The sequence below is a fragment of the Eucalyptus grandis genome, chromosome 8 (assembly GCF_016545825.1).
Source record: "Eucalyptus grandis isolate ANBG69807.140 chromosome 8, ASM1654582v1, whole genome shotgun sequence".
Lineage (NCBI taxonomy): Eukaryota > Viridiplantae > Streptophyta > Magnoliopsida > Myrtales > Myrtaceae > Eucalyptus > Eucalyptus grandis.
Window position 1 is genome coordinate 57710799 of NC_052619.1, and position 14459 is coordinate 57725257.

At 37.9% G+C, this 14459-nt stretch overlaps 2 protein-coding genes and 1 long non-coding RNA gene across 3 annotated transcripts; 1 reads left to right on the top strand and 2 right to left on the bottom strand.

The window, feature by feature from the left end:
• Nucleotides 1–1297: 1297 nt before the first annotated feature.
• Nucleotides 1298–3813, bottom strand: LOC120286882. The gene is made up of 2 exons (XR_005545596.1): nt 3292–3813; nt 1298–1697 (listed from the first exon to the last, which is right to left on the bottom strand). It is a non-coding gene; the product is annotated as an uncharacterized LOC120286882 (long non-coding RNA).
• A 1624-nt stretch (nt 3814–5437) lies between these two features.
• On the top strand, nt 5438–6517 carry LOC104417536 (F-box/kelch-repeat protein At1g57790). The gene has a single exon (XM_010028793.2). The coding sequence runs from the start codon at nt 5438–5440 to the stop codon at nt 6515–6517; it is 1080 nt and encodes a 359-aa protein (XP_010027095.2).
• Nucleotides 6518–13152: 6635 nt separating this feature from the next.
• Nucleotides 13153–14020, bottom strand: LOC104415209 (major allergen Pru ar 1). Its single transcript, XM_010026461.3, has 2 exons — nt 13774–14020; nt 13153–13677 (listed from the first exon to the last, which is right to left on the bottom strand). The coding sequence occupies exons 1-2, from the start codon at nt 13955–13957 to the stop codon at nt 13382–13384; spliced, it is 480 nt and encodes a 159-aa protein (XP_010024763.1). The 5' UTR covers nt 13958–14020; the 3' UTR covers nt 13153–13381.
• Nucleotides 14021–14459: the final 439 nt, after the last annotated feature.

Genomic DNA, 14459 nt, shown 5'->3' on the forward strand with positions numbered 1-14459 from the left:
TGATCGTTTTTTCTCTAATTTGGCACTTAAAGTGATTCAACGAAAACTTTTAACACCAAAGTGAGCGCCATACACAACTTTTGGCAATTCAACTGTACTTTTCCTCTGGTTTACGCGTAGCAAAGGCCCTCTATTTAGGAATGTCTCAAGGCAACAATAATGACAAAGAGGAAAACAACCCCACCACGTCAAACTAAGAGCATTGCCGCCTCCAATCAATCAATGACACCATCGCCATCCGCTAGCTTCTTTTCTAGTAACTCTCGGCTAAAGAATGTCCAAGATTACATTTGTTAGCCTGGATTTCTACTTAAGATATGATTGAATATGATAGAAAAATATATGAAATATACATATTCACTATTCGATAATTACAATAATAAAGTCGCATATATTCATATCATATTATGTATATTATTTACTATAAAAATATATTAATATAAATGAACCAAAAATTTTATAAACAAAAATTGTAAAAAAATTCTCCATACACTTTTGCCTACTTTTTTTTTTATTTTTTTTATTTTTTCCTCTCTTTTTTAAATTTATTTCTTTCTTTCCCTTCCATTATTCTCTAATAAAATTTTATTAAATAATAAATTTTACTAATATATCCAAAATACTAAAATACCTAAAATATGTAATAAATAAAAATATATATTCATATTTATATATTTAAGTTATATTATAAAATATAATTAAATTCCAATATATAAATGAAATAAGATTAAATTAAAATAATAATTTTTTTGTTGTTTCAAATATATTTATATTGAAATATAATTTAATTTTGTTAATGTAAGAAGTTTATTATTCGATAAAAATAATTTTCCTATTATAGATATTAGAAATCATATCCATCTTTATATTTCCTTATTCATGGGATAATTTTATCCAGTCTATATTCCATTTATATCTAAACAAATCATAGGATAAATTTTATCATATCCTAAATTTTATCTTTACTGCGAAACACAGCCCGAATGACATAACTTACCATAGAGGATATTATAAGTATTAAAACTTTCAAAATGTACACTTTAGTGCCACTTTTTTCAAAAAAATTAGACACTTAAGTGTCAACTCCGATGAGCTTGCCGATAACTCGACGTGATATTATTTTATTGATAAACATGGCCCACTTGGCTCATTGGAATCCTTGTCTAAAAAGCCGTCATTCTCCATATTCACTTAAGTGCCAATCGTAATTAAAAAATGGTCACTTACGTGTCAAGTTATGGTGTAAGTGATTACTCAAGTGCCACTCGTAGTTAAGAGTGAACACTTAAGTATCAAATTTTGTAGAAAATAATCACTTAATAGCCAAAATAAACGTTGCTTGCCCTATACGTGGGTAAAATTATTTTAAAGAAATGTCACATCACTTCAAATTCTCATCGGAAAAAACCAAGTCAACAGTTTAGCCAGAAATTCTCACCGTTAGCATTGAAGTATACCTTTTCTGGCACTTTACGTGTTCTTCTATCTCCTTAACTAGCACCTTCCTAACCGTGCATTGAGCCTCCTCTCCTCGATCCTCGCCAACTATTGTCACCCCTACCATCAAGGCTCAATTTCCTCAAGCTCGGCTCCGATAGCTGCAATTGTCACGCCCCGAACCTCAAGCGCGCGAACATCCCTCGGCAGTCGATTAAATTGCGACATCCCAGGACGCATCATCAACCCATTCTTTTTATCTTTCGATTAAATGCATATAGAAGCGACTTAAATAAACACCCACTCAATCAATAAAACATGGATAGTAAAACACAACAAACGATTTCCCAAAGTCGTACATTTATTTATCCACTTGTTAACCCAAGGAGTTTAACATTTACATGCCTACAATAAAATACAACTCCTACACAACCTATGAGCAAAAATGGGTCAAGGTTAACTCCAGCTTCACTAACGGTAGGGCCAGCCAAAAAGTGTCACATCCCACGCCCACCACATTTGCACTTAACAAATCTCCACGCTATGACCCTAAAAATGGTTAACAACAATGGGGTAAGATAAAATCTCAAAGAGTCAACTTCCTAAACCCCGATTAGGACGCAAATTCGTACAAAGGCAGCCTAATCATGCAACAGCATTCAATCTTACCTCGCCTTGACACACCCTTGCATATTAGTACGTCACATATGCTATTATCAATACAATAAGCATAATCAATAATCAGAACGCATAACTCTCATACCTCAAACATCCACACGAGTCCCAATTATAAGGTAAAACCCGTTTTGGCACATCCCATACAATGTCTAACAGTTTCACCCCATAATCAAACGCAATTCATCACAATCCTTCACATGTGTTCCGATTATTACGACTCCTGGAGCCACGACCAACACACGAGTTGGCGATCTTCCGACATGACCAAGCATCGTCCCGCCCCCATCAGACACGGCAACGTCTAAAACCCCCGCCTAGACAACATTCCATAAAGGAACATCGATTCAACCTCGACCGCGACTCGGCATCCGGACCCCACTGAGCATCTGATAAACATCGGACATCGTCCCCAAACTCCCATTGGGCGATGAGTTCAATTACATGACTATACAAGCACACCAACACTCAAGCCAATTTTTATCTTCCATCAATTAGCCCAGTGTAAAAGAGTTCGTGTTTAAATAACAAATCTCGGAAAAATCTTAACATTTAAAAATTCCGATAAAATAACCGTACGTGGTCACATATTTAAAATCAACCCATCAAACTTTGCACACTTTCATTTTAAAACATCATTGCCCCTTTTATTACGTAAAATATGGCGTCCAAACACGACATCTCAAAGTTTGCTATTTTCTTACCAATAAACCATCTTTGAAAAATAGCATTTAAAATACATTATATGGGCAATCAAACATCATGGCATTACATGCTCAAACGATCAAAATCAAGTGTAAATTCATCCAAGCATAAATTTTACTTAACGGCTAATCCGCCATTGATTACACTAATCGCAATTAATTAAGCTAATCACAATTAATTAGACTAAGTGCGATTAATTAGGCTAATTACAGTTAATTAAACTAAACTCAATTAACTAGCCTTACTATAATTAATTAAAAAGTAATCAACATTAATTAAAATAATTACGATTAATTAAATAAATTACAATCAAAAAATAAATAAATTATCATTAATTAAACTAAACTTAATTAATTAATCTAATCATGATTAATTAATCTAACTGTAATTACTTAAACTAATCACCGTTAATATTAAACTAACCATCCCTAAATACAATTAACGTCCTAATCCATGATTGGGAGGTTAACTCACCGATGTCCGGCGATGGCAAGCTTGTGATGACGGAGGCACGATGGCGACAAAACATGAGTCGCACGGCACAAATGGCACAACGAAGATGGCCGCTGCCACGGCTCCTCAAACCCACGGCCAAGGGGGGGGAGAGAGAGAAAGAGAGAGAGAAAAAGAAAGAAAGGACAAAAGGAGGGCCGCAGGAGGTAACGTGAGGGGGAAGGGGAGAAGAGAGAGAGAGAGAGAGAGAGAGGGGAAAGGGGATGGATGGCAGAAGGGGGGAAAAGTGGGGGAAAAGGAGAAGGAGGAGAGAGAGAAGAAGACAAAAGAGGGGGCAGAAAAGTCGACGCCACAGTAATCATGCTCGTCGGGATTTTGGCCACAATTGTGTTCGGCATTGATGCCAATGCACCAACCCTAGCCATGAGCTCTGCAAATCAGTCATTCCCTCCATCTTTGACCGTCCTAATGAATCCACAAACTCAGAGCACACGAGAATTCAATGAAAAAAAATAAAAATTAAGAGTTGATAACCACTAATTCCCCTTCAAAAAAGCCAATTGTAGTGCCTTGAAGAAGGTTAAATGATCAAAGAGGAGAGGTAACATAATAGAACAAGGACTCACACTAAATTTCTCAAATCAGTGTGAGAGGGAGAAGGGGAGAAGAAAGAGAGAGAGAGAAAGGGGAAAGGGGGATGGATAGCAGAAGGGGAGAAAAAATTGGGGGAAAAGGAGAAGGAGGAGAGAGAGAAGAAGACAAAAGAGGGGGCAGAAAAGTCGACGCCACAGCAATCATGCTCATCGGGATTGTGGCCACAATTGTGTTCAGCATTGACGCCAATGCCCCGACCCTAGCCGTGAGCTCTGCAAATCAGTCATTCCCTCCATCTTGGACCGTCCTAATGAATCCACAAACTCAGAGCACGCGAGAAGTCAATGAAAAAAAATAAAAATTAAGAGTTGATAACCACTAATTCCCCTTCAAAAAGAGCCAATTGTAGTGCCTTGAAGAAGGTTAAACGATCAAAGAGGAGAGGTAACAGAATAGAACAAGAACTCACACTAAATTTCTCAAAACCCAGGAGGCAAAATCAGTGTGAAAGGGAGAAGGGGAGGAGAGAGAGAGAGAGAGAGAGGGGGGGGAAGGGGGATGGATGGCCGAAGGGGGAAAAGTGAGGGAAAAGGAGAAGGAGGAGAGAGAGAAGAAGACAAAAGAGGGGGCAGAAAAGTCGACGCCATAGCAATCATGCTCGTCAGGATTGTGGCCACAATGTGCTCAGCATTGACGCTAATGCACCAACCCTAACGGTGAGCTTTGCAAATCAGTCATTCCCTCCATCTTTGACTGTCCTAATGAATCCATAAACTCAGAGCACACGAGAAGTCAATGAAAAAAAAATAAAAATTAAGAGTTGATAACCACTAATTCCCCTTCAAAAAGAGGCCAATTGTAGTGCCTTGAAGAAGGTTAAACGATCAAAGAGAAGAGGTAACATAATAGAACAAGGACTCACTCTAAATTTCTCAAAACCCAGGAGGCAAAATCAGTGTGAGAGGGAGAACTGTGAAAGTGATGCGAGAGAGGGCCGGAGTAATTTTTGTTTTGGACGATAGGGCCAGAGGAATTTTATTTTGTTTACTTTCTCTCTTCTTCAATCCTAGGGCCAGAGGATTGAAGAAGAGAGAAAGTTCTAAAAAAAAAAAATTAATGTTGTGCGTAATCACTAATTATTGAGGAGTGGGGCCCTCAAGGAAACCAAAACCAAATTATAAAAGGGGGCCTCATAGAGCGATATATATCACGTTTTGGCTCACCATAACTTAAATTAATATTCCATCTTCTCTCTCTTCAATTGTACTAATTCTCCCTCCTCTCTCTTCTTCGTTTCGAGCCCTCCGGCGCTCCTCCTCCGGGAAGTCGTCTCCGGCCTCAGAGCTCCACCCAATATTTTCTCGGCATTCTCTTCTTCACCTTCATCAGCTCAGGCCTTCTGACAAAGTTGACTAGACAAACTGTAGAGTTCGAAACGATCTTCAGCAAAAAGATCGTACGAATCTCGTCGAGTGTTGAGCCCGAATTTACCCACCCAAAACAGAGAACACCTCATAAGAAGGCAAGCACTAGACAGTTCTTTTGCCCCAGAACACAACTCTGATTTCATCAAATGTCAAATCTTACTAAGTTTACGTCGGACTGGAGGAATTTGCCCCCAGATCTAATAAGGTGTGTTGCAGAACGGCTAGATGCGAAGGAGTTTGTAATCTTAAGGTCAGTGTGCCCTTCGTGGCAGTCCGCTGTTGAGGGTGAATACAATGCCAAAACAAGAGTCCCTTGGTTAATAAGTTTCTCAGAATCGGAATATCTGTTCTGGAGCATGTCCAGAGTGGAAGTCCACAGAGCACGCTTGCCGAGCAGGGTGGGGCACTTGTGCTACCAAGGATGGATGACAATTGCACAGGAGGCAGAGGGCCCAGGACTCAAATTGTTCAATCCGATTTCGCGCATCATCATCGAACTCCCTGGCCCGGAGATGCTCCGTCGTGTCCATAAGGTCGCCCTATCTTCGAGCCCTTCTGTGTCTGACAACTCTGTAGTTATGGTCCACGTTCAGCCGGACACGTTCGCATTCTATCATCCGAGAAAAAGGGCATGGACAACACGGACATATCTCCCTCAGTCTCAGATCATGGATCTGATACATTACAAGGGCCGATTTGTAGCCTTGGACGAAAAATGTCGGGTAATCACTTTCGACCCAAAGAATAAATATAAACCCCAGGAAAACCGAGTAGTCCTTGAGAAGTTTGAGGGATGGCCGACATTTTATCTCGTGGAATGCTCTGGCTCGTTGTTGTTTGTGGTTCGGCAAAAGCACAGTTCGTTTGACCCGGTCTCGAGTACTAGATTCCAAGTTTGCAAGGTCGATTTGGACGGGGGGACTTGGACGAAGGCAGAAAGGTTGGGGAGCGCATCCATCTTCTTGTCGTACGAGTGCTCGTTCTCAGTGGAGTTAAAAGCAAAGTCTCGCCTTCCTGGGATCAGGGCAAACCACATATACTTCACGGATTTTTTCGGCCTCTGGGATCACAAGATACTCTCCTATAGCATGGAAGATGGAACAATTAAGACACACCCGGAATTGATGCCCATGCTAGCAGGTACCACCCCGCGGTGGATTCAGCCCAGTCTTTGTACAAATAGCCTTGGTCGTGTGAACATTGGGATGCATCTTATCAATAATTGAAAGAAAAATACGTGGAAATAAAGTGCAATGGAAAATTGGGCATTGCAATATACATTTCCATAAATCTGTACTCTGGCAATCAAGAAAATGTCTCTCAACAGGAGTTGAGGGGCAGTGAATCACTTCACTTTTGATAAAGATACGCTGGGTGCCTGTATATAATCCAAATTTGATTTGTGAAAGAAATAATTTCTGTGTGACCCCCAGCCTGTTTTGATAATTGATCTTTTGTGGTCACTGAATTCATCTTCAGTAATAAGCATCGAGATCTCCATCTTTGCCTTTTGGCAATGCGTGCCCAGATTCAACATTTCCAACACTTTTTATCATCTAAGACTCTAGAGTAAAAAGATTAAATAGGCATAGGTCTAAGTCCTGCGAGAGCAAAGATGGAGATGTGCATTAACAAAATCCAAAGGGGAGTGAAACTCCAAAATGATACACGCAAAAGATTCTCAAATCTAGACTAGATCTAATAGGGCCCTCCCGGAGACAGGAAAGAAGCTTACAGATCTATACTAGATCGGAAGAAAAAAATTCTCGAAACCAGAGGAAAGCAAGAAAAGGATAAGAGAGAATCGAAACAGCCAACGAAATAGGGAAGGGAAAGAGAAATTTAGGTTCAGAACAGCCAAAGGAAAGGGGAGGGGAAGGAGAAATCTCGGTCATATCCGCCCTTTCGGAAGATGATGAAAAAGCTGCGCAAAGTTGACAATTCTAAAAAGGATAGAGAAACCGTTGTATTAAAACAGCTGGCGGGGGGAAAGAACATGGCAAAATTTTCAAAAGAAAAAGAGTGGTCCCAAGAAAGACATTTGTCTTTTGCGGTTTAATCCCCAGAACAGTCACATGCATTCGGTGCGAAAGCTACACCGACATTTGAAAAGTCAAACTAGCAAAATTACCTTCAGAAAACGAAGTTGGGTGGCGTTTGTTTCGGTAAAAAAAACTTAACAATAAAGGAAAACATCAGAAATATAATTATTTTTTATTTAGTGATATATGGTCGAAAACGCTTTTTGACGTTTGAATCTCACTCGTCATTCCATCTCATGTAAAAAAAGTTCGATTTTTTAATAATTTTTTATTTTAAAAAATGGAATTTCATTTATTTTTATGTTATTTAAAAAAATTCGAATTTTAATTATTCTTTATTTTCTTTATTCTCTATTCTTTTTCTTTTTCTTTTCTTTCGAGAGCGAGAGAGATTTATCTCTCTTTATCTCACATAATGTCGTCATTTGGCTCGCTTACTACACACCCCTTCTCCTTCCTTCCTGATTTTTTCACAGGCTGCGTACACCTTGCACGTTGCCATTCTCCTGCGATTTTCACTTCCAACTCAAAATGCAATTTCATCCTTTTCTTAAGGATCTGGGAGCAGTGGCTAACGCAACTTCTTTTCTTTTTCTTTTCTTTTTTTTTAATGAATATGGCCAACTTGTCCTGCTATTTATGTTGAACATCAATTTTATAGATCAATTGTCATTGTATCCTTATAACCACTATAACTCTTGAATTATTGATTTTCGTGACCACAAAGTGAGATCTTCTTTTGGGTAATATTTATAATTCATTGGATTGCATATTGCTTATTCAATTTTTATTTGGGCGTGACCTTCCACACAACCATCATATCCTTTAGAACATACAAATCACTCACGAAACAAACCTTTGGTCACCCAAAAGCTCGAGGCAAAGCCAAAAAGGAAACATAATATATGACACTCACTCTACTATATTATCACTCTAACAAAAAGGATTTTGATGAAAGCATTTAGGCACAAACATTGGGGTTGACCAAAGAGATAAATACATTGAAAGTGCCAAAAATTGTGTACAACGCTCACTTTGGTGTCAAAAGTTTTCGTTAGTTCACTTATATACCAAATCGGAAAAAAAAAAATTGGTGAGATACTCTGGTCAAATTGATTACGTAATATTTATAATTAAAATTTTAATATGATTTGACACATTTTTTAGAAAATCCAATCCACGTGGACATCCAAAACAACATCGCACAATGATCAACTTTTAAATGAAATGAGCACTAAAGTGATCACTTTTTAACAATAATCGGTACTAAAGTGATGTTTTTTTACTAACTTACTAACAACCGATACTTAAATAATTACTTTTAACAATAATTGACACTCAAATTATCACTCGTCAACTTGTTTATTAAGTGTCGTTTAGGTGTTATATGTTAACTAGGCACGTTGGTGAGCTACGTAGGAAAGAAATTAATAAAATATAGCAATGTTGAATTTCTGACAACCTAATTGGCACTTAAGTGATTGTTTTTTTGAAAAAAAAAAACAATCACTTAAGTGATCCAAAAAAAAAAAAAAAAAAAATTGGCACCAAAGTGAACACTGTACCCAACTTTTGGCACTTCTAGTATACTTATCCCAAAGCCAAAAGGTACTCCTTAACAGCCTTTAACAATCCCATAGCTTTGTCTTTACCCTTCTTGATGTCCTCCTCCTTGAGCTCTGCACCCTCCTTAATATGATACTCACTGGTCATCCATTGTTGGCTGCGACAAATTTCACTTCTTCTACAATGAAGTCAATCTTGTTGAACTTGATGTCGCTTTCTACGAGAGTATATTTACAATAATGATTCTCTGCATCAAGAGTATCAATCTGTGCTTCATATATTTGATGTGGGCAGCTGTTACATAAATTAATGAAAGTGGAGAATTTAATCCTCAATTTCGCTGTTAATGTATATACTTGACATGGTAGAAATGCACTTACGATCCAACTTACTTTCACCGAAGTTAGTGTTCTTGATGCTTTCGATTCCACCATCTCCCTTGATGAACTCAATGTTCTTGATGCCTTCAGAAAAAATCATGTGTAGGATATTGTGTGACTCAAGGAATCAAGCCTTGAACATCCTTGGTGGGGCAACAACTCATGTGACCTCCTGCGAGTAGGCGATAACTCCCATGCTTGCCTTGTAAGAATCAAAGAGATATGAACTCAAGAAGGTAATGGGAGGGTCTGGTGTGATTGCTAAGGAAAAAGGCTTGAGCTGATGATAGTTAGGGATACAGGCACATGGTATCTACAGATGTGTTACATAGTCATTGCACTCCACCGTCATTCGATATTCAATGCACACCAAGTTTGACTAGTCAGCCTTTTAAGCCTACCTTCTTTGCTTATTAGGTGGAATCATCAGTCATCTGGAAGAGAAAAAATGGAAGAGGACATGATTATATATAACGAATCCCTGATGTTGCGGGTTTATTTAATGGGACCTTGAGTTGTCCTTTACTTTATTATATATCTTGATTGGTTCATTATATAAACTTTATTTGGTACTTTTAGGGCAATTCCAAATATGAATTCAATCTTATTGATGAAATTAAGAGCTTGAAATTCAACGGCCCCTTATTTTCTTCTTTTTCTCCTTATTTAATGTTGTAATTGTTTTATCATACTGATCAGTCGGAAAATGAGAGAGACAAAGGTAAAGCAAAGCTTTGACTAACAAAGATGGAGATTTGGACTTCTTCCACAAAGAAATTTATCCTTCATCAAAGTATAGTGAAGCTAGTCTATCAGGCGCTATGTAAGAGCTCTGTGCAACCCTTTAGTTTATATGAGATTACGCTTAATGCTGCTTGATTGACCGCTTTCAAAGAGAATAGATTATCTAAGAACAAGAAAAATATTAGATTATCCAGTGAAGGGAACATCTTGAAATTTTCAAGGTTTATTTTGAGTCATATATGATATTTCATAATTTTTATATACAATTAATTTTTTCTTAAAAAAATTCGTTGAGCCATTTCTGTCCTTCTAGTTGACCTTTCATAAAATATGGGACTTCTACACAGACACCGACTAGCGGAAAAGAATATCCTCATAAGCCATGCCAATCAACTTATTAGCATGACTTTGACTTAGTACCAGCTAAATGATTTTTAAATTTTGATCTAATATGTAATGTGGTCTATAAAATTTTATTTTGTTTAATGTGATCCCTAAATTTTTGGTACATGTTCAATACAGCCCCTGAATTATATAAAAATGTTAAATATTGTCTATTAATTAATTCAACATTGAACGTTTTTATATAATTTGGGAATTAAATTGAACAAGTGCCAAAATTTCAGAGACCGTATCGTATATTAGGCTCAAGTTCAAAGACCATATTTAACAAATTAAAAATCCAGATACTAGATTGTACATTATGTCAAAGTTCAGAGAACATTTTTATTATTTCCCTTTAAAGGAAAAGTCAAATGATGTCGTTGACGTCGATTAGCTTGTACATCAACACGAAATAAAGAGAGAACTTGCCAGATTAGCAATTATCTCTATGCGCCTTATATCATATTCGAGAAGCAAAAGTTAGATAGGATGCGAATGGTAACGTTTCTGTTCTTTTTTTTGTTCCAAGGAACAGAAATAAAAAAAAGTGTTTCTGTTCCGGAACGGTTGTTGAACAAAAAAACACGTTCGGTAACGTTTGTTCGAGAATAAAAAATGAATAGAAACACGTTTGGTAAATTTTATTATTTTATTATTTCTTTTAATTTTTAATATTTTTATTTTATTTTTCATTTTTCCTTTCTTTTTTATTTTTCTTCTTTTGCCGGTCGCCGGCCTCCGGCGACCGGCCGACGGCCGGGCCCTCGCCCAGCCACGGCGAGGCTCGGCCTCGCCGGGGGGCGCACGCTCCGGTGAGGTCGCCGACCCTCGACGGCGTCGCCGGCCCTCGACGGCGTCGCCGGCCCTCAACGGCCGGTTGCCGGCCATGGCCGAGGCCGGCGACTGGCCAAAGGAAAAAGAAGAAAAAAAGAAGAAGAAAAGAGAAGAGAGAGAAAATGTGTTTCTTCAAAATTGTTTCTGGAACAAGAAGTAACTTTTTTGTGTTTCTTTTTTTTGCTCCAATTGTGTTCCGGGAACAAAAAAAAAAGAACAAAAACGCAACTAAACGCGTTGCTTTCTTTTTTGTTCCCTAACAAAAAAGTACAAAGTGTTAAAACACTTTTTAGAGTGTTTAGATGCAGGCCCATAGTTTCAAATTAAATATTATTTTTGGCTACGATGAAAAACATACTTCAACATCTGAACAATACTAGAATACTTTAGCTTTCTTATTTAAAATGTCTTGATAGGTGAATATAAGCTTACATTATAAATGCAATTAAACAAATTTTGCAAATTATTTAATTACTTTGGTGACTAGAATATTTAAGCGTGTTTAAATGCAAACTATTTTCCTTTTCTTTCAATTCTTGAAATCAATATCACGTCTAGCTCTACACTTTGGTTCACCATTCACATCATGTGCTTTCAGGAAACACAATCAATATCGTTTCATTGAATAATTCGATATTCACATTCTTTAAAAAAACTCCGATGAATCGAATTATGATGTCTTGTTTAGGCCCGTTAAATGAGTGAGTTGCATTGGGTGGAAAATGCTCTAACTCAAATTGACCTGGTTAATCTATATTGAGCCATCTATAGGCCATATTAATTTAGCAACCCATACCAAATCCAACTTGAGGTCCCATTGTTAGTAATTTTTCTCCTTAAATTTGATACTTACGAAGAATAGGCAACTCCATGATTCAGCTTGCTGTGCTCAAGTTGGGTCATGGGCTAGGACTTCACTTGCATATGAGCAACGTGAAGCCATGGGTGAGAGCCACGCTGACTGGCGAGAGCACCTGCCTGGGTGCGTTTGGGGATTGGGTTATGGATGTCCGGCGGGAGGGTGAAGGAGGTGGTGAAGCAAATTAAACATAAAAAAGTCGGCCGAGAAATTATTAAATTTAAAAACTTAAAAATTTTGATAGGTAATGAACCGTCCCGAAATCCCTTAGTTAGGATGGTCTAAATCGAGTTTTGGGGCTTGATTTTATTTTACATCTACACCCGACTGGATTTTCGGGCATCTAGATGAATCAAAATGTAAAAGCAATTAGAAAACTATTTGGAGGACCATTTTTATTATCATGAAATTAAAACACTTTTAATATGTATCGAGTTAACGGTATGCTAAATGAAGATTGATGACTCTCGTCATAAAAAACAAATGTAATAGAATTATTTATTGAATTTCTTCAAATTATAATCTGGACTAATAACAAAGTCAAAAAGTTTGTGAGTTGTTGTCTCGAACTAATTGCCTTCCTTTTTGGTGTTAAAAAGTAAAAATTGACAAGTAAAAAGTTCAAAAACACAACCATGGACTTGTCCCACATTTGTCTTGAAATGAATATGGTTCTATAAAATCGAGGCATACCACGTCCTTGCTCATAAAGCTCCATCGACTTTTTCCCACATGGAAGATAGCAAAGGTTGTGGCCATAGATCCTGAAATATGCCTAGGTACTGCAATGAAAGTGCGCTTCAAGTGGATGTGTTCCCAATCCATTAACACTCATATAGACTTAGGAATTTATTTTTTGACCCATTTGAACCTGTTTTTCAAATTAATGACCTGACCCACTTAAATATGAATCAAAAATGGGATTTAGACCCATTTTGCCACCTCTAATTCTGTCTTTGAATTAAATTGAAGTCACAAGAAGTCGTGGAAACATAGTAAAGATCCCCTTGATAATCACCAAGAGAGATCTTTTCTTTTTGGGAAGGCAAAAGCGAAAATATAATTTCTTGCATTGCTCATTGCCCTCTTTGAAGTCTTCTTTCCACTTGACCTTACACACCCGACCATCAAATCCTTTAGAAGATAGAAATCACACCCAAAACACCTTTGCCACACTAAGCAACTCCATGGTGGATCCACAAGAAGAAGAAAAAGGAAAATACAATACAAATTGTGAATGCAATCCCTCAGAAGGATTTTGAAAATTGAAAAAAACAGCATTTAAGCACAAACATCAGGGTTGGCCAAAAGGTACTCCTCAACGGTCTTGACCAATCCCATGGCTTTCTCTTTGCCTTGCTTGATGTCATCCTCCTTCAGTTCACAACCTTCCTTAGCATGGTATTCACTCGTCATCTTGCAAACACATCCGCCGTCGGCCGCGATGAATTTCACCTCATAGACAACGAAGTCAATCTTGTCGAACTGGATGCCGCTCTCGATCAAAGTGTATTTGCAATAACAATTGTCCACATCAAGAGCATCAATCTTGTGCTTGGTGTATTTGATGGGGGAACCTGTTAGCCAATTCATGAAAAGCAAATAATGGTGAGTTCCATAATTCGTAACATTGTATCAATAGGTGGTAATTATTCATGTATGATCAATCTTACTATCGGCAAAGTTAGTTTTCTTGATGCTGCCAGCTCCACCATCTCCCTCGATGAACTCAACGCTCTTAATGCCCTCAGGGACAATCTTGGGGATAACAATGTGCGAGTCGACAATCAAAGCCTTGAACATCCTCGATGGGGCGATGGCAGATTTGAATTCTTGAGAGTAGGTGATGACACCCATATTCGCTACGTAAGAATCAAAGAGAGAAATGAACTCAAAAGGGTGTAATGTGATTGCAATTGATAAAGAAGGCTTGAGCTGATGAGGATGAATAAGAGAACCAGTTGGCATTTATAGGCGAGTAGAAGCTTGGCACTTCATCTCATTCAAAGGTCAAAGCTCTCCGAGTTGGAATAATGAGACCTTGCTTGTAGGGCGGGCGGAGCCACCGGTCCTCTAGAAGGTCAAGGAAAGGGACACACCGTTATGAAATGAAGAATTTTATAAAATTTGCAAACTGGAAAGACTTCAACTTTAATAAAAATGAAAAGGAAAAGAAAAACACTCGTTTTCTTCTAGTCTACGGACCCACAACCATTATCTTTATAGAAGAAAAATAGGGCAAATCTGTTGAATTAGTTTTCATTCCAGATAGGCATAGGTTGCCCTGCCTTACTGAAAGGGTGAGGAGAAAATTCAACTCAAATCTAGGAGAAAAAGAGTACTAGTCCCAGCTCAAAGC

What these genes read in the sequence shown, in the direction of transcription:
- LOC104417536 (XM_010028793.2), top strand. Translation starts at nt 5,438, where the DNA reads ATGTCAAATCTTACTAAGTTTACGTCGGACTGGAGGAATTTGCCCCCA.
- LOC104415209 (XM_010026461.3), bottom strand. Translation starts at nt 13,957, where the DNA reads ATGGGTGTCATCACCTACTCTCAAGAATTCAAATCTGCCATCGCCCCA. An exon ending in GAAAACTAACTTTGCCGATA is followed by an intron (nt 13,678 to 13,773) that starts GTAAGATTGATC and finishes ATTGGCTAACAG; the next exon opens with GTTCCCCCATCAAATACACC.